Raw genomic sequence first — 19475 nt, 5'->3', positions numbered from 1 at the left:
CCTGAGAGCAAACACTCCTGGATGCTACGGGTAATGCCTCACCAGAAAGCCTAAAAACAGGATCTGAACAACCAGTTACAAAATCCAGAATATGTGAAACCTGTGCAGTAAAATGGTCGTGATGGCCATGCTGCTCTTCACTCATCTGTTAACCATGGACAGCTATTCCAGTAGCTGGATTCATTTAGCCAAGAAGCTGGCTGTCACATTTCTGACAGAAAAGGTGGAAAACTTTTCCACCTAGTGGAAAAGTTTCCACTTCCTCCTAGTTTAAAGAGGAGTCCAGCAGTACCTGCTCATTCAGTATGAGTAGCTCATCAAGTAATGTAAAAACTACTGTAAATGTTTAACTGCTGATACAGACAGCTTGGAGCAAAAAGACAGGACCTAATCTCATCTTCATACTAGATCCTAGCTCTTCCATGGGGTTTTGGTGTAGTTTTTTTAATCCCTCTCCATTAACAAGACTGATTCACTTAAAAAAAAAAAAAAAAAAAAAAAAGCCTTAAATCCTCTTAAAACAAAAATATGGAGTCCCTAAATGTATTTTGGAAGCCAAAGTGAAAGCAAGGCCGTAACATCTGCCCTAAAGGCTGAGGGTACAAGGGCAACCCCACATCTGAATGCTCTCAGGAAAGGCTTTTCTTTCCTTTCCACTAAGTTCTTGTTACTCACCTTTGCTATTAGTCGGTTCAAATTCTCCTTCCCCATGTAAGAAGTTTGCTGGGAAAGCACAACCTCCTGTTTCTGGATGATGCTGGTCAGACTCGTTTTGCAGCTTTGATACTGCTTCAGGAGCTCCAGAGCCCTTGCACACTGCTCCTGGCTATTAAAAAGAGATGCATTATTTATGGCCTAAGATAAACCTGCAGCCTCAACCTCCTGTCTGCTTCCTTCTCCTATATTCACACACTTGGGAAGTTTGACAACTAGGTTTGGATAAGAGAAAAGGAGAGATGAACTGTACCAGTCTTAAATCCTGCAATAACGTGTGATACCTGTGTGGTATCCAGTTTTTGGAATCAGAAATGCCTTCACCATCATATGCCTCTGATCCATTTTAACTGTGATGAGCAGCTGTGTTCATATGATCCTCTCCACCTGAGAGGTGAGCTCAGTCACCAGTAAACTGAAATACCACGTGCAGCAGATCTCACAGCAGCTGGGATGGTGGATACCAGCCCATCCCTCAGTGGGGAATGAGAACAGCTTACTCCCACCTGTGCAAGCCATGAGAATTAACCACAACTGTGCCAGACCATGCAAAGCCTCTGGGCATCTTCAAAAACCATATTCGAAGCACAGATGCCCTGGGCAATCAACCACAGCCTCCCCCAGTCTCCATCTCACACTTATCAAACCAAGCTCCCTTTATTTTGCTGCATAAGAGACTGTTTTCCCAGCTGTCCTTTTCCATTTGTTTCAGTTTGTCTTTTCTTTTTCAGTGTGCTGGCAGGAAAATCACAGCAAATATAGAAGACACAGCATTCCCAGCAGCAGCCATGTTTTTCTTCTGGATGCCAATTAAGTCCAACTGCATACCTGCTAAATGATGGGAGTGTGATGTTTTAAAAATATGCAAAATTCATGAGCTTTGGCTGCAAACTTCCATGTGCAATTCTTGGTTTAATGACAGCTTACGTCTCCACTGTACCTTTAAGGTATAGTCTAGGGTTAGGGGTTTTTTTTGATTTCATAAGCAAACTTCTTACTTGAAAATGAAATTTTCCTCCTTACCATTCAGCAAGCAAGAGCTTTGTATCCTCCCATAACCTCTCTGTAACTCTGCACTGCTCATTTGCTTCCTCTGCTTTCTCCTCATTGATCTGTGGGAGCTTATTAGCAATTTCTTGCATAGATTTCATTTCAGCAGCAGTATGATCCAATTCCTTTTCCAATTCTGTTAATGATTTTATCCTTTATTAGAAAAAAATGAAATACAGCCTTATATTAAAGCCTTTGATTTGGTTCACAATGTAATTATTAAGTTCCCTAGAAATTCATCCTGAGCTCCACATACTGTATTAAATTACATCAAAAAAAGTCTAATTTGGTCTTCAATTCATGTAATCTGACACAGGCCCTCAGATGAGTTATGCTGACCTCAACACTGTGAGAAAATAATCCAAATTCTGAAGGTAGATGGTTCTGTATGAGCACAGTGAAATTAATGTGCATTAAAAGGCAAGTGCAGTCTGTCTTACACTGCAGAGTTTCAGATCAGGTACATCAGTGCCCAACAAGAGGACTCATCTCCCTGTCTGGCAGTTTTCTTACTGAAAACTAAGATCACAATAACCATCTCCTATTTTTTCCTCCTCAATGCTGCTTCAAACACACACACACACATATATATATATACATACATACATATACATGAGTTTGAAAGAAAAAAAAATGGAGAAGGCTTCATTTTTTAGGCTGTGATGGAACAAATAAACTCACAGCTTCTGTCAATATTCCACAGACACTTCAGATTTCAGTGCTCTCCTGCAGAGGGGACCCAAGCTGACTCTACTGAAACTGTGAAATTAAAAGAGCTTTAAAAAATAACTCACCTTTTTTGAATAGCTGGAATTGTTGGATCCTTCAAGCCTATTTTGTTAATTCTGTCATGTAGATCCTGAATGTTTTTAAGGAGTTCACTGCTTTTTTTGGAAAAAGTCCTGTATAAGTCTTTTTCTTCTGTAGGCACCTGCCCACTTGGGGTACCATAAATGGCATTTAGCTTTTCAGATAAAATCTGAACAAGTTGTTCACACCAAGTCTTTCTCCCACAGTCAGCATCTTCCAAACAGATATTAACACCCTTCAGGCGTTCATCCAAACATTTAGCCTCTTCTGCCATATGAGAAACTTCTTGTGCAGCCTCCCTCAAAGCTTTTCGCTGCATTTCAGGTTGATCTGGGGGATCTGGGAGACATGTGATGGAAGACTGGATCTTCCTCAGGGAGGCCATAAAAGCTTCCAGATCTTTAAGGACTGCCTCACGCACTTGCATTTTATGGCCCATTTCTTCAAGCTGGTTTTGACAGTTAATCATAACTTTTCTTGCAGCTTGCAGGTCTAGTGGATTAACTTCATCCCCTGCTGAACTGTCTAGGTGTTCCAATTGTTTGCACGCTTCAATCTGTCTTAATATGGATCTCTGCAGCATCTGAAATTTAGAGAATGACCAAAAGTGTGAGCAAGTGAAAGAAAACATATATCCTGCATTCAAGCTGAACCTATGGCTGAAAACCAAATTACAATAGCAGTAAAAAAGTATGCTAAACAGGGTGGTTAAGACAGAAAACCTATTCTGGATGTCAGTGGAGGGAAGGAAAAAGAACAAAATAATCAAATAAAATGGTATTCCAGACACAGGGAATTTGATCAGCACTGCAGAAAGCTCAAGACTCCTTCCTGCAATCAGACAAGAAGGAGAGTGAGATGATGATAGTCCTGGGACTGAAAGCAGCAGGCTCTCACAGCAGGACATCAGCCAGAGCACAGGCAGCCACAGAGATATTTATTACTCTGCCATCTTTTCAGTTCTTTATGCTACACTTTTGGAGCAGACTTCCACGCATCTAAAAATCTCCTGGTGCAACCTGCAGGCTCTCTGGTTCCAGCCCTCAAAGAGCAGCATGTCAGGCCTGTGAAAGGCCAGATGTGCAGACAGCTGGGCAAAAATTCTGGGCCCTTTCAGCCCAAACTGGTCAGACAGAGTACACATGCTGTCTGCCCTACAGCTTGAGAGACCTAGACCCTACTTCACTGGAGAGCCAAGGGCAGACAAATGCAAACTTTCAGCTCTGGGTGGCTGTCAGTGTGTTTAGCCTGGAGGGCAAGCCAAGAATAAAACAGAATTCACTCTGCCCAGTGGACCAAGGCTTGAACATCAGATATTGATAGCAGGTGAACAATTACTGCACCCACACTGAGCTTCCAAACCCATCCTGAGCTGTGCCCAGATACTGCAGCAGATGTGACACAAGGTAGTTTATCTGAGCTCATAAATTAACAGTACATTACATTCATGACTCCACAAAAAGATATAAGGCCAGGTGGGAACACCACAAATCTGCATCAAAAAAAGATCCTAACCTACTGTGAAATGTTCACAACAATGGCTTTTACAGCAGAACCTACTGAGAGTCCCTGCCTTGCTCTCCAGGACCAATAATGTTTAAAACACAGGGACTAAAATGCCAATACAGATTTTAGAAGGTTTGGGAAGTCTTGTCAGCAGCCCCAACCTCCTGAGTGGAAATCCCATGAAGTTCTCTACTTCCTAGATATTAAAACCTATCCTTGCTAGGCTGCAGTCTCTGCATCTTCCCTTACCTTCAGTTCACTGTCAGGAAGGTCACTGTCCATCAGACTGAACTGGTGGATGTACTTTTTCTTCAGCCATTCATCTACTAATCGACAGACAAATATGGATTGGCTTTCTGTTTTGCAAACAATTTCCACAGCAGCCCTTAAGGAGTTCACTCTGCAAGAAAGGTAACAAAACATGAACTGGGAAAGCAAGCAAGAAAAGACACTCGATATTTTTAAGCACAACAAGCCACAAAAATAACGTAACTGTCTAACAGATCTAATCCTCCCCCTCCCGAAGTCAGATGGGTTTTTCTCTGATGAATGAGAAAAGCAATGTGAATCATTGTGAATTTAACCAAGAGATGAAAGGAAATAACAGCAATAAATGGGAATATTGCACAGTTATGTCAGAAAGATCTGTCTCTTCTTCCTGGGGAGACTCACACTATCTTCCATGTGTGTATGAAAAAAGAAAAATCAAGAACAGCCTAATTTTTTGCAATGAAGATAAAGTTAAAAATGTGCAGCTATTTTCTGCAGCACACATTATTCCCTTCACAACACACACAATTAGTTTACAATTCCTTAGCTAATACCATAAAGTGTTGTTTTATACCTGATACTTATAATATCCTGAAGTTCTTTCCACTCGCTTTGTAGCTTGTTTCTTGCCTCAGAGAGAGCAGCCTGCTGCACTTCAGACACAAGATTTTCCAAGGCAGATGAGATGTTTTCCAATTGTTTCCAACCAGAACTGATTTCAAGGTCTACCATTGCCTAGAAGACAAGCAGTTCTAATGCATTAATATGATCCTGAATTTCCCAGTGCACAGTTCACAAAACTACAGTCACATGAGTCTCTACAAGAACAGTGAAAACATCATCTGAAACTAAGAGTACCTATTGCCTTTTTTCCCCTTCAAGACCCAATTTTTAGCTGCATGCAAACCTCCAGCAACTTTTTATGGTGACAATTTCCATGTCAGATATATGCCTTGGCTACATTTTATAAAAGAGTCAATAAATAATGGGTCAGGCATTCTTATTAAAAGAATGAAAATATCTCCACGTAGCTATGTTCAGAAGAACAACAAATGTAGAACTGAACCAAGTTCTGAGATTTTTGATAAGGCTTTGCAGTCCTTTCAAGAAAGGCTGTGAAAAACTGCAGTAATAAACTTTTCAACATCAACTCTGCCTTTTGCTGTCGCCTTAACGATCTCACAAACCTAACCAAGTTATATGTCCTGGAACAGTTCCATTCTGCACAAACACCACTTGGTGGTTCCACTCTGATGGCAAACAAAAAGCTCCTTTCTGCAGTTTTTTTCCCATTACACCTATTTCAGCATGCAGACAACAAACCCAGAGCCACCAATTTCTTCTTTCAGCAGAACCTGCAAAACTCCACGGCTAGGCAGCAGTGCAGTTCTGTTGAATCCTAAATCCTTGATTTCCCTTCTTCTAACACATATGGTTGCAAGGATGCTGCTTCTCCCTTGGCAATATATGTAACAGAGAAGTGAGTGCTCTACATGAGAAAATAACAATTTAGGCACCAGGTATATTTTTAAAAGATGAATACTTGCCTCTAGTTCAGTCACCTTAAAGTTAAGGCATGAAGTGTCTTTTATTTCATCAGTAAAGTCAGATGCTACTTTCTCTCTGCTGAGTCGTAGAAGTTCCTGCAGGTTACTTCTTTGTGTGTTAAAGCTAAGGAAAGATGCAACCACATTCAGAGAGAATATTACTTTTAATTAAATGGAACATCTCAGGGTATGGGACTCATTGACCAACAGAGTACCATAAAAAGAAGCACAGTCTATTATAATTACATATTTTATTTAAGTCCAAAAAGAATGAATAATGCATAAATGAGCAACATATTGAAGAGATTGCTCATATGGCTAATCTTCAAATCTAAATGCCAGCCTGCATTCTTTAAATTTTCAGTTTAACAAATGTAAAAATGACACTGCTCTAAAAAACTTGACACATTTCTTTATTTTAGAATATTTGAAGTTAATAGTAAGGCAGATGGAGACTTTCCTAGCCCAAGAAAAGAAGTAAAATATTCATAGCTAAAAATGTTCTTGCTACAAAATCCTAATGCTCGAAATATTTAGTTACTGTAGTGCTTCCTTATCAATTACAGATCAATATTCAGTAAACTGTAGCAGAAAAAAGAAGAGGGTTCTGCATAACATAAGTGTTTGGTACATCCAATTAATTTGTGAGCCAATTTGTCTAGCACACCTTAACAATCATGTAGTTTTTCCTTTAAAAATTACCTGTCTAACAAAGCTGGTATTGCTGAATCACTATCTTCCTCCAACTTGTCTGCACAGCTTTCTCCATTGTGACGTTTCACATCTGGTTCCAAAACTGAATTTGCAGCAGGTCTTGAGGTCTGAGTAAAAATAAAAAGGGTGACAGTGACCTCCACATCATCCTGTGCAACACAGAGCAAAGCCCAACAATCATCTGTGAACTCCTGAAGGAAGGGATTGCTTGATGTGTCCCAGAGGAAATGAGAGATGCCATTCATGAATTCAGGAGGTGTTTAAACTCAATCACGAGCACAAAGAGCAAATTCTGGAATGCTTGCAGCCAGCTCATTCATTCTTTTCACAGATACAGACAAATGCCTCCAACTCCTCACTACGACTCTCTGTCCTCTGAAAATTGTTCACATTACTGGGACACTAGGTGGGATTTTCACTTGAACACAGCTTCCCACATGACCCTTCTACCTGAAAATTACTTTTTTGCAAAATATAATTCCAGGCTCATATCTTCTCAGGGCACCCAGTGCTGCTGCTTGCATGTTAATTTTTAATATTTACTTAGTCTATGTTCACAAGCACAGTGGGGTTTTGATTTCTGACCAGAGGCCCAAGGTCTTATCACAATAAAAACAGTAAGAGAAAGAAACACTTTTTCCTCTTGGCAATGACCTCCCTTTGACAGAGCACTGTTTCCCAACAGTAAGTCTGGGCTTCTTACCTCCTGTACCATAAGGCTGTCAGTTTCTTGAGAAGAACCAGACAGTTCTCCATTCTCAGAAGCCATAATGGAGTTCCTACAAGAACAAAATATTAAATACAAAGGGAAAAAATAAATCCTAGCTCAAGGTTTAAAACAGTGCAGCTGTGATGACGGACAATCAAACATTGCCAGTTTATGAAACTTAATACTAAGTGTTTAAATGCACAGCTGGCCACAGTAATGTACATGGTTATGCACTTCCAAAACACATTAGAGTATCCCAAAATTTATGTGTAAAAATGATTTCTATAAAGCTACAACACCCCCTGACTCAGCCACCCACCCTTTCTGAGAGGACTGTCCTTTTCCAAGACGAGCCAGCAGTGCTGTGTGAGTGTCTGCCACCATTTGTTGAACCTTTTCTATCCTTTTTTCACAGTCTGCAGTGAGTGTCTGTATCCCTGGGACAGTTTCTTCTGAGAGTCTTGCCAATGTTTTAAGGTCTTCCAAAGACTTGTTAAGTTCCTTCATGCTGCCCTCGTGTGAAAAAAAGGCCTAAACAAAGAAAAAACAATACAACAGCCCGTGTTAAGGCATGAGGATAAACAATTATTCTCATGATTTTTTTATACTTCCATTATCTACTTGGTTGGGTGTTCCTAAAAGTCTAAGCTGTCAAACCAAGAAACACGCACTTATTTTCTCTTGGTTCTTTCTAAAATGGAGACAGAAATCAAGTTAGGATTTCTGGCAACATGTTCCCAGCTATATTCACAGGACTACACTGACTCTTCCTTGATTTAGAAATTAATTATGTTCTACCATTGTTAATTTTGGTCCCAAGTCTTCTTCACCCTGACATCAGATAGAAGTGTCCTACTGACTACAGAAAAAGTAGAATATTTTTTTAAATATTCCTTGTCAATTATTATACTTCCTAGGGTGAATTCAAGATACACTAAAACGCTGGGAGAAAAAACAGAAAAAGGATACCACCTACTTAACAAGGGGTTAATTCTAAAAGTCTGCAAGAACACTAATATCTGCAGTCAAAAAAGGTAAATAATTTTCGTGGCTTCTTTGCTCTCTGTTTACACAACACAGAGCACAAGGGCCCTGCTCCACAGATAATGAACCTAAAAAGGAGGAAGGAGGACAGCAAAGCATTCACAAAGAGAGGCAGAAAAGGAGTGTATCAGGTACCTCATGCTCCTTGATGAGCCCTTTGGTTTTATCCATACTTAAGAGTTTCTTCTCTTTGCCTAACTGCTTATTGATTTTTTTTAAAGTTGCATTAAATTTCTTTTTTTCCCTTTCTACTATGAGCTGGACATAGGATACGATTTCCCGACGAACTGCCTGCAAAATACAAAGCAGGTTGTTCTCATGAGATGGTGAAATAATGTTACCCAGCAAGTAAAAACACCAGAACATACTGTGCCAAGAAAAAAACTGGCTTTCAAAGATGCCAGGCCTAATGAGACCAGACAGTGGATTCTCATTCCTGCATTATCTCACCTCCCATCTCCTACGAACATCATCTTCCTCCACCAGCTTCTCATGATCAGCTGAAATATTTTTCAGCAGTTCAGCTGCTTTCAAAAACTTGTCAAGAAGTTTATTGTCCAGAGCATTAAAAGCTTCCTGAAAAAAAAAAAAAAAAAAGAAAAAAAAAAAAAAAAGAAAACCAAACAGAACTGAATGTAACTTATTTAACTAACAAAATTACATCGGTAGCATGTAAAACCTGTGAATAAATCAATGTACACGTCACACATCTGGGGTATGTGGTTCTGCTGTGGGTGGGTACAAGGGCATTCTCCATCCCTGTTCATCTGGAAAAGGTTGCACTATCAGTGGATGCTTTATGGAGAAAAGCAGGTGCTGTTCTTGTAACAACTTTTAGGGGAAAATCTGATACCAAAGACAAAAGATGAAGGTTGCTGAACTCCGCCTCTTCCCTAGGGAATACCTGAGGCCGTGCCCTATGGCTGTGAGCAGTGAAAGGGTGAAAGGTCTCCATCAGCACCATGGGACCTCCAGGATGGCCTGGGATGAGCTCTGTGACCTCCTGGCACATGGTCACCCAGCCTCTCTCTGCCACACCAGGCAACACAGATTTTGGGCACTTCCATTTCCAACACCCCTTTAGGAGATTCACATTTTGAGACAGGACATTTGATTTACCAACTACCCTCTGGGAAAAAGAGGAGATTCAGTATTTATAACAACCTCCCCAAGAATTCAGGCATGTCATTCTTGATGGGAAGCTTAATTATTGATCAGGCAAAAAAAAAAAAAAAACCCCAAAAAAAAAAAGGCTGTAGTTCTGAAAATTATGAGGTCTGATGGAGTGATGGAGTAATTTAGGACAGGGCACTGAATAAACTGCCATACAGATTTATTTTTCTTCATTCAAGTTGTCTGCCAAGTTAATAAAGTGCTAAATCAGAAAATTGAGCAAAGCATTAATAGCTACCAAAAAAACCCTCAGTGTTTTTCTTACTTCAGACTTTTAGAGACCACATAGCCCTCAGAAGTACACAGATTCAGCTGGCTCAGAACACAAACCCACCTCATATCTTGAAATACATCCTTCAGGACTTAATTTTTGACTGACAAGTTGCACAGCCTTCGAAATGGAGGCCTCAAGTTCTTTCTGGGATTCTTCAAAATTGAGCAAAGCCTCCTTCTCTGAGGGTCTTTTCTCAGATTTGGACAAGATGTTGTTCAGGTCACCCATGACAGCCTTGGAAGAAAGAGACTTTTCAGAACACACCTGAGTGTCAGTAATTAGATAAAGTTATTGCTTCATAACATCACTCAAGTTTTTCAAATTGAGATACTGATCTTGGAAATGTTCTAGATTTTGCCCTGACAAGAGTCTGGGAGACTGATTCCAATAGTATAAAACCTTTTCTATTTTACATGACTGACAAAGAGTCTTCCACATTGCGTAATGCTAGAATTAAAGATATCCGTGTGTTTATAAACAAGTACCTCTACTTTGTCTCTGGCTTCTTTAATTCGTGCCTCCAGCTCAGTGGTGTGAGGATGCTGCTGAAACACCTGACTTGAAACATTCTGCCTCAGGGATTGCAATAACTCTTCTGCTGCCACAACTTGGTCTTGGCACGAGGATCCTCTTGCAGCCAAACTCTGGTTTGAACAAAAAGCATTAGAAGCCTTTACAAGTGTTCATTTGTGTTTTTGTTTAAACAAAGTGAGTGAAAAAGCCAGCCTTGATCATGGATGGTTGATACTTGCTAAAGGAAAGCCTTACATTCCAGTCATGGTCAGTGTACTGCACTGTAAAATCTCTGTGTGGAGAGAAAGAAATTTGCTGCCATCCACAGGGGATTCTGTTTGCTGAAGCAATTTCTTTCTGTCAGTGCAACACCTCCCATGTCCTTGCCACAGAGCCAATTAGATGCGTTCTTAAAATGTGCTCTCTCATCCAAACAGCTTCCCAAATGAAACCACACATTTGGATATGCAGCATCTGATCATGAAGTCACCCAAACGCGAGCACACACCAAGGCTCAGATTTCCTTGCAGTATCCAGTACTGCAAGGCAGGAAAAGCAGCTGGGTGCTCTGCATGCAGGAGCAGTGTGCCACATTTGAATATGTATCATGAAAAGTCGTTATTAGAGCTGTTTCCATCTATGAATATTCAACACATTTCTCCTGCCTGAAGCTGTCAATTAGCATTCTCCTAATCATAATCAGAGCTTTATTTTGGATCTTGACCTATTGTACTGAAGGTAACGAGCAACTTCATCTCTCCTGTCCCCAGACATGGAGATACTATGCCAACCACATGTCTGGAGGCTGTGTTTCAGGGTGTCCTTTGTTATTTCATGTTTTTTCATGTATTTTCATGGCTTTTTTAACAAACTAGAGTCACACTGCAAAATGAGGCTTGTTTTATAAACATTTGCTCATGATTACAAAAAGATCAACAGTATCTTTTGATCTCTCACATTCCCAAATCTGTCAGGTAAAAGATGCAGTAAAAAGAGACAGGACTTTTGATTCTTCCTGCAGAAAAGCTGAATTTTTACTGTATAGTTCATATTTTCATAGGAATATCAGAAGGCACTGTGTTCAATCTAATTGGTTAACAATACACTGATACTCAGTTTACTGGTTGGTACATGGCTAGGGTGTATGTTTATTAAACTTCTCTATTTTTGGCTAATTTGCATATTTTCTTCATGGATTCTCATGGGATAGACTGTTTTTGTAGGTGTGAACAGTTCTCTTACCAGAATAGATTGCTGTGCTAACTGATTCTCATTTTTATGGTTTTTTCACATGGGAAATTACAAGTTAGCTCAGATAGAGTAGTAGTTGTTTCTCCCAAATTTGCTCTAAACCAGGACAAAGGGCTTAAACTATATTTTTACAAAGCTTTTCTTTTTCAAGATATTACCTATGTGCAACAGCCTAACACTCTGCAAGAAGGCACAAAGCAAGAGAAAACTAACAGTGATTCTGGTACACAGTTACTGTATATAGTACAATAATGTATTATTAAATGAAATAAAGAGTATCTCTGTTTATTTACAGCAGTTACACAAAAGGAGTTTCAATGAAACCTCCTGGTGGTCACCTTCACACCATTAGGTTGTACAGGCCCTGTTGCAGATGTAGTAAAGGCAACATAAGACAGTGCTTCAACTTTTTCAGTGCAAAACTTGGCATCTTTAATCTGTCTTACCTGCACTGGCAGGTGAAGAAAATAAATCAGACTTTGTATTGAAGCTGCAGAGTTATATACACAGATTTTCACCTGCCATCTGCTGGGAGCTGGGGGTAATCCCAGGCAGAGAGACATGGGAAACCATAGTGACTAGTGGAGTTTCTTGTTAGAAAATAATTTGTGCTCTTTGAGGCTATTTCTAACAACTGCCTGTAAGATGAGATTCCTAAAGTACCCCATGTGCTGCTGAAAATACTTCAACTACCCCAATTTTTGATGGCTAAGCCTTGAATACAGCCAAGGTGTCCCAAACCTCCTCTCTACATTGGAGGGTAGATGATCAAAGTCCTTCTGTATGACCAGGGGAATGACTCAAATTGGCAACTTACAGAGGTCTAGTCTGCTCTAAGGGCTGTGCTGCACAGGAGTAATTAATATCACTCAAGAACAAGCTGCTGATCAGTGGCACCAACAGCATTTCATTGGCACCTGCTGGTCATCTGGCCACACTGATGGTGGAAGATTCACTCACAGCTCATCTGGAAGTGATCCTCAGAAGTAACAACAAGGCACAAGCACTGTCTTAACTTTTTACAAGTGTTACAGCACAAAATCCACATTAAGTTCCACTTCCCTGATGATGCCTCATTTTACACCAGCCACAAATCCATGCTGCAAGATGAGAATCTGAGGAATAAGTACTTTAAGCAGCATTTTTACCTGCAAATGTTCCTCCATCTCAGGTTCCACAGGCTCCTCGTGACTGATCTTGCTAAGCACATGTCCCATCTCTGCTGCCCAGCTGTCCACCCCTCCAAGGAGCTCTTCAATTTTCTCCAGGCTCCCTGGAAGATCCGTGGTCTTTTCAGCAGCATTTGTGCTCTCCTCTCCAAGCTATCAACAAAGAGCAGGGTAAGATGTTCATTCCCATCATCTCCCCACTGCCCTCCTCCAACACAGTCACCACTTGGGTCACTTCCCAGCTTCAGCACTCAACAGGGATCAAAGGAGAAATAAATGCCAAACATATTGGTAAATAAACCAAGTGAGGCTCAGTTCCTCAGCCCTGAGGGCAGGTGGGACAGCACAACCTGTGCCATACACCCTGTCCCCCTGTCCCCTCCCCTATAAGCAGCCACACTACTATGGAGAATGGGCTGCAGCATCCCCCAGTCCACACCAGGGAACTGTCCACGAGAACAGCAGCTGGGGTTGGTCAAATCAAGATCAGAAGTGTGCTGACAGTTTAATGGTACTGGCAGTCACAGGCCAGAGCTCAAGTATTTGGGCTTGCATTTTATATTAAAAAAATAAATATAATATATATGACAGCTATAATGCCCAAAGCAATGCCACAAAAATAACTCGGGAAGTCCTTAAGCCTTAAACAGGCTTCTTGCACGTTACTTCTCTGATTCCTCAATATACTTCCCTGAAGCAACTCTTATTAAGGGTTTTTCTAGCAAACTCTGGATTTCCCTCACCCTTTGATTACTTCCTTTGATTTTACTGCATTCTCACTAAGCTCATCTCCTACAAAAACGTAGCAGTAATTTTTTGCCACTGTTTAGTGTCACAGCAGCACCTTTAATAAACGTCAGTGAAAGGCTCAACTCAGAAAATTAAGAGCTCTAATATTCCCAGGCAGAGTGAAAATGTCATTCTTGTGAAAGCATTCCAGGAAATGCAATATGTATAACATTAGGCAGGCTGTATAGGGATTTACAGCAGCCTAAAAACCTGTCAAGTGAGCTGGTGAAAAGTTGCACAACCTTAGAAATATCTATGTAGCAATAATTACTTTCTACCAGCTAAGACAGACACTGTAAAATTTAGCAGAGGCTAAATTGATTACGTTCACCCCTAGTACTGGATTAAGAGCTTCATTCTGCATTAAGATTTCCTTTTATAAGTGGTTTTGATATTTTAATTTAAAAATTAAACATTTTCCATCATGTTATAATGAGAATTTAACTGAGTCACAAACATTAAGAATGGGATGCTGCTGTGTACTCTCTGTTCCTCAAGCTTTAAAACTGGCAACCTTGAGTTGAGTGAAAGATTGATCAAGCTCTGATTAGCAAGCTGGTAAGTCTGGAAAAGATGACTATGAAGGCTGCATGGCAAAGAGTAATAGTAACTTGTAACTCACAAAGTGTGTCCTCTTGATGAACTTTGCCCATCTCCTGTTCAGTTTCTTCAGCTCTTTGGCAATATTTGATCCAACTTGCTCTTTGCTGACTTCAATGAGATGGTTTCCAGCTTCATTTAAGGAACCGTGAATTGAATTCCTCTTTGCCAGGGTCTCAGCAGGGATCTAGACAGAGGCATTGAAATAATTTTAAGCAGAACCCTGTCAAACATTTATTTCCAAAATGAAAAGCAACAACAGCAGCCACTGTGAGATTTAGCGGTCTTCTTACAGGAGGCTTTGAAGTATCTCTGTCAAACAAAGAGAAATCCAACCGTGTACCTCTTTTGGATCCTCATTTCTGTTTTCTTCCAGCCATGTCTTTAGTAAGTGGATATTTTCTGTGTAATTACTCCAGGAGGACAGGACTTTCTGTAGAGTAGTGTTTACATTGGAAATATACTCTTTACATGTAGAAATCTTCGACTCCACTGTCTTCAAAAGTTTGCTGATTTCTTGAGGATCTCCAGCTAGGACGTGGAATAGGGATTATTGTTATACATTTGGAAACAGAGAGGTTAATTATAGAGAAACACTGTTTACATGGAACAGTAGATGGGATTAAAACTGGTGGCAGCACTTTACTTCAAAATAGAGATCTTCATATCAACTTATGCGTATGAGCTTACCCAAGTCAGGACCACTTATGTTTTTCAAGTCTTCACAGATGTGAGTAGCAGTGTCTAGTTGTGTTTCAAGTTTCTTTTCTTCAATGAAATTCTGCCCAAAGTGAAAAGCAATTGATATGGGTAACACTGAATGACACAAAACTGGGTGAGAAATACAGCTTGGGACACTTTTCTTTTTTCAATATGAACCTACAACCTACAGCTTAAACATAAACTGAGCAAAGCCCACCCAGCAACTCAGCTGCACCCTTTAGTGTGAAACAAACTTGTTCTTTTACTCTTCTTGTGCAGAGAGTAAAGTAAACAGAGCTATGAAAACCTGAATGCCACTGCCTGAGCCACAGCCCTGCATGAGTCAGGACTGCTTGCTTCAAAAAGTTACAGCCCCAGGGCAATACTGAGAAATGGCATCTAGAACAAGTCAGGCACAATTTAGTCACATAAGCCAAGAAAGTGATGAAAGCAAAAGGTGGGTTTCCCTGCATGCACAGAAATATTGAGGTGCCTCATTTCTGACAGATCAAAACAAACTGGGGATGGAGGGGGTGAAAGAGGAAGAACTGGGAGCAGAGGAGGAGACTTGTGTGTGCACAGGGAATGAGGGTTGATCCTCAGCCCCTCTCTGTCTGAGGTGACCTCACTCCAGCCCTCCCCACTCCTACAAATGTCCTACCCAGCAGGGTACAAAACAACCTCCCTTGTGGCTGTGACAAAACTGGGCCCTAAACCCTAAACAAGCCTTAAACTCCCTGGCAAAGCTCTGCATTCTATCAGCTTGAGCAAGACCATGAGCCACCACTGTAGAAATAACATGATAGTAAGTATTTATGAAACCAACTGAACCAACAAACTCAGCACAGATTAACTCTGCACGACCATCTCAGCACAGGGTGAGCTTGACACTGCTCAGGAAACTGCTATTTTATACAACCTATTGTTGCCTCCTTCCACAGTACTGAGGCTGGGGAAATTCCCACTAATTTAACTATGGATTTGCCAGTCTGAGAATCCTCTGAGAAAGTCCACTAAGATGGAGTTCACAAAGAATCCTATTAAGTACAGATGGGGAAAAACTGGAGGCATCAGCATTTTCACCTCTGCCTCTACTCCTGATTCAGTATCCTTTGTCAGTATTTGGGGCTGGGCAATCCATCCCCTCCTAAAAGCCTACATCAGTTTCATAACTTGAGTCCAGAAACTGAGCTAAGCATAAAGTGTAATAGAACAAGACAATTCATATTCACCACGAAGCATAAGGAGGTAAAGAAGCTGGGAAAAGGAAGAGGCAGCAGTGTGAGTAATGGTTGGTTTTGAAGAAAGCAACTATTGAACTACCCCAGAGAGGGTTCTGTGGATTGGTGCTAGGGAAGGGCTGCTACAGCTGGCTCTATAAATTATCTAGAAAGAAAGAAATCTTCATAATAAAGAATAAAAACAGGCAGAGAGAAAATCACAGCCATGGCTTGTGTTACTTCTCCAAACTGAAGAAAGAAATCTCATTCATAGCGAAATGGAAGATGCTGGGGGCAAGGAAAGCTTCTAGGGAAGTCTACCTGCCCTTCTTTGAATAAATCTGAGATTTCACCAGCCCACCATGCTTCTGACAACTATAATATCTTCAGATGACATAGACTGAATCAAAGAGCTGGGAAAGAATTACCATCAGGGCGTAATACATGTATCTGAAACTTACATTCCAATTTTCCAGCAGTGATTCCACAGACTCTTTTGCCCCATATTTCATGTCCCAGATATTTAGCTTTAACTTCACCTCATTGGCAATGGCTGAGCACAGTCCATAGTGGTATTCAAGAAAAGTGCTGGGGCTTGTAGAACGAACATTGCTAAATCTGCAAACAGAAAATAGTTCCAGAAGTTTATTCAGAACCTTTGGACACAAAAGGCATTAATGACTCCATACTTCTCAAAAGACTAATCAATCCCTTTATTATACTATACTTATTAAAAAAACCTATCACCCTTACAAACAATCACAACCAAATTAGTCCTTCATTCTAAACACCATCACCATTAACTAATTAAAAAACTACTCTTCAGTAAACAAATCTCCATAACCCTGTCCACATATTCACAACAAAACGTACAACAAGTAAAAATAAAAATTATTTATCATTCTTTTCTCTAATCTTCTCACAGCCTTCCCCAGGACAATGCCTGGGAAAGTTGTGGGTTGCTCTCTGTGGCCAGAGAGCTGCTACCACAAATGTACCAGGATTTTATACTAAAAAATCAAAATCACATATATGTAAACTTTTTGGTTTTTTGTTATGACAGGAATTAATAAATAAGATAGCAACAGTTCATTTTTTAAGCAGCAACAATTGAACAGTCAATGTTGTCTGCTCAATGTATGAAAAACCTTAAATGCCCAAAAAAGGGGCATCTGCCACCTGTATGTCAAAGCATCTCAGGTAATGGATACAGATTTACTGGTCATTTTTAAAAAAAATCCTCCCCCAAAAGATATTTGGGGTAGTACAAGCTAAAGATCACAATGATTTTTAATGGTGGAAATCAAGTTTAGAGAATCCCCGCCACCGGGGAAATTTTTACATTGACAATATTCAAGGTTCCTATCCTTGGTGGTTGTTTCCTATCCCCACTAGCAAAGGGCATCTGAAAAGGTCCTGTTAATGAGCTGTACTCTGTACACACAGTTAAACATTCATTGGACCAATGAGAGGTCCCTGCCTGCTCCACTTGACAGCCAGCCTGTGTTTAGGTCGAAAATGCTCTTTTTTTTTGCAAGGCATGGATAAATTATGTGTTTTGTTCAGAGCAGCAGAGTCAGTGAATAGCAGAGCTAGAATACAACGTGAAGTAGAGGCAATTCGAGCATCACAACCTTCTTTTCATTTCCTCTAATTTTTCAGGCAAGACTAGTGGCATATTCTTCTCATCTTCATTCTTAAATGACTGAAGGGTGTCCAAGTGAGAATCAAAACAATCCATCATGCCCTGGGGAGAACAAGACATAGTAAGCCATTCATGCTGATCTAGAGTATTTCATCTGGCAATCTCCAACTCACCTGCTGTTAGGGAAAGAACTACTAAGAACTAGTCAGCACAGGACAATCTCCCAGTGCCTTTACTCATTAAAGTGCAATACAGGTATTTACCTAAACACCTTCTGAAGTGCATATTTAGTGCAATACTACCCGATTTCTCTTATCACTGTGCATCTGCTTAAATATAAGGACCACAGACCTTACACTACTCCTGCTATCAGTTTCTTTTCTGCACTTTCACTGTCATCTTTAGGAGAAAAAAAGCATCATTGTAACAGCTTCAGGGTTTTAAGTTGTTCTTTGCTATCCCTTAGCAAAGACTGACAGCAAAGCCTGTTGAATAAATCTATTATGTCACCTGCTCCATAGTTCATTTCACTGCTCAATTAATCTGTGTCTAACACCAGGCTGACAGTGTATCAAATTAACTATTCAATGGCCAATGTCCCATGATTGGTAATATTTTACAGGCATGTGTCTCAGCACCAAATTCCCTACCTGAAAATAAAACGTAACATGCATTGCACAGAAGGTAATCCTGTTTCTAATTGGCATATTAAAAAAAAACCTACAAGTTCATTTCTGTTATAAAATCTGCCACAAAGCATGTTAATGGGAATGGCTAAATCCTGAAACATTCCTCAAGCACAAAACAGTGCACAGATTTTTAACACTGGATTTTGTAATATTAACATTGTATCAGTTGGACAGTTATGAGCATTGGTAGATAATTTCCTAGACCTTAAGTAAAATTTGCATTATAAGGTACCACCTTGACAATATGATCCCTACACACAACATACTAAAAGGGGAAAAAACTCTCAGCAGGATGTCGTCTCATCAAGAAAGGTAGCTTTAGCAGAAATCAAGCATTAATGTGTTTCCTCTTCTGAAGGAATGCCATTATTTTATCTGTATGTTTAATGGGAAAAAATAAATGCCTCAAGAATTGACATCAGTCTCTATCTTATTTTTAAAAATGCTTTAAGCACTTAGGCTGCACAACAAAAATCTTAGGTCAAATGGCTAAAGACTGACAAAGCCATCTCTCATGTCAGGAACTGACTAGAAACAGTACAAAAGAGTGGTGTTATTAAGCCACTTGCAAGAACCTCCACTGCCCATTCTCTCAAATTCTCTTTAAGGACAATGTCACAAAACCAGCAAACTTGTTGATAAAAAACCCAAGTATGGCACTATGATCACCAGCCAGGCATCAACACATATACTCTTTCAGAACTTTCAAACTCAAAAGGATGTTTAAACTATTATCTGTGCAAATATTTGAAGATCAGAATAAATAACTTGCATGGTACAAAGGTATCAAAATATCCTTGCCTTGAATGGAACTACAGAGTGATTCAGAAAATATTTAACTTTAAACACACAAACTTCTTGAACTCCCTGGAATGTAACCTTAAGCTCAAGTGCTTTTCTGAATAAGTATGCATTAAGCATAGATTTAAAGATAAAGATGCAATTACCCTGTGTTATTACTTAACAAACAAACAAGTTGCAGGAACCACATAAAAAAGAGTATCATAATTTACTCATTCAGGCAGTACTCAAATTTAATCTCACCCCAGTGAAGTCTGAAACCTGCCTTAATTAAACTCATAATTC

At 40.0% G+C, this 19475-nt stretch overlaps 1 protein-coding gene across 1 annotated transcript in view; it reads right to left on the bottom strand.

The window, feature by feature from the left end:
• SYNE2 (spectrin repeat containing nuclear envelope protein 2) overlaps nt 1-19475 on the bottom strand; it is a 177190-nt gene that overhangs the window by 121032 nt on the left and 36683 nt on the right. Inside the window, exons 13-31 of the mRNA XM_068192175.1 lie at nt 17690-17802; nt 16517-16673; nt 14824-14914; nt 14477-14664; nt 14156-14320; nt 12724-12897; nt 10297-10455; nt 9872-10045; nt 8815-8940; nt 8500-8655; nt 7640-7851; nt 7315-7390; nt 6600-6718; nt 5898-6021; nt 4925-5085; nt 4330-4480; nt 2559-3157; nt 1738-1917; nt 676-826 (exon numbers count right to left, since the gene is read on the bottom strand). Of these exons, the coding sequence (XP_068048276.1) occupies nt 676-826; nt 1738-1917; nt 2559-3157; nt 4330-4480; nt 4925-5085; nt 5898-6021; nt 6600-6718; nt 7315-7390; nt 7640-7851; nt 8500-8655; nt 8815-8940; nt 9872-10045; nt 10297-10455; nt 12724-12897; nt 14156-14320; nt 14477-14664; nt 14824-14914; nt 16517-16673; nt 17690-17802 (3276 nt within the window). The remainder of the gene's footprint in view (nt 1-675; nt 827-1737; nt 1918-2558; nt 3158-4329; nt 4481-4924; nt 5086-5897; nt 6022-6599; nt 6719-7314; nt 7391-7639; nt 7852-8499; nt 8656-8814; nt 8941-9871; nt 10046-10296; nt 10456-12723; nt 12898-14155; nt 14321-14476; nt 14665-14823; nt 14915-16516; nt 16674-17689; nt 17803-19475) is intronic.

This window comes from Anomalospiza imberbis, chromosome 6 (assembly GCF_031753505.1).
Source record: "Anomalospiza imberbis isolate Cuckoo-Finch-1a 21T00152 chromosome 6, ASM3175350v1, whole genome shotgun sequence".
In the NCBI taxonomy this organism is placed as follows: Eukaryota; Metazoa; Chordata; class Aves; order Passeriformes; family Viduidae; genus Anomalospiza; species Anomalospiza imberbis.
This window is presented reverse-complemented; position numbering and strand designations above follow the sequence as displayed.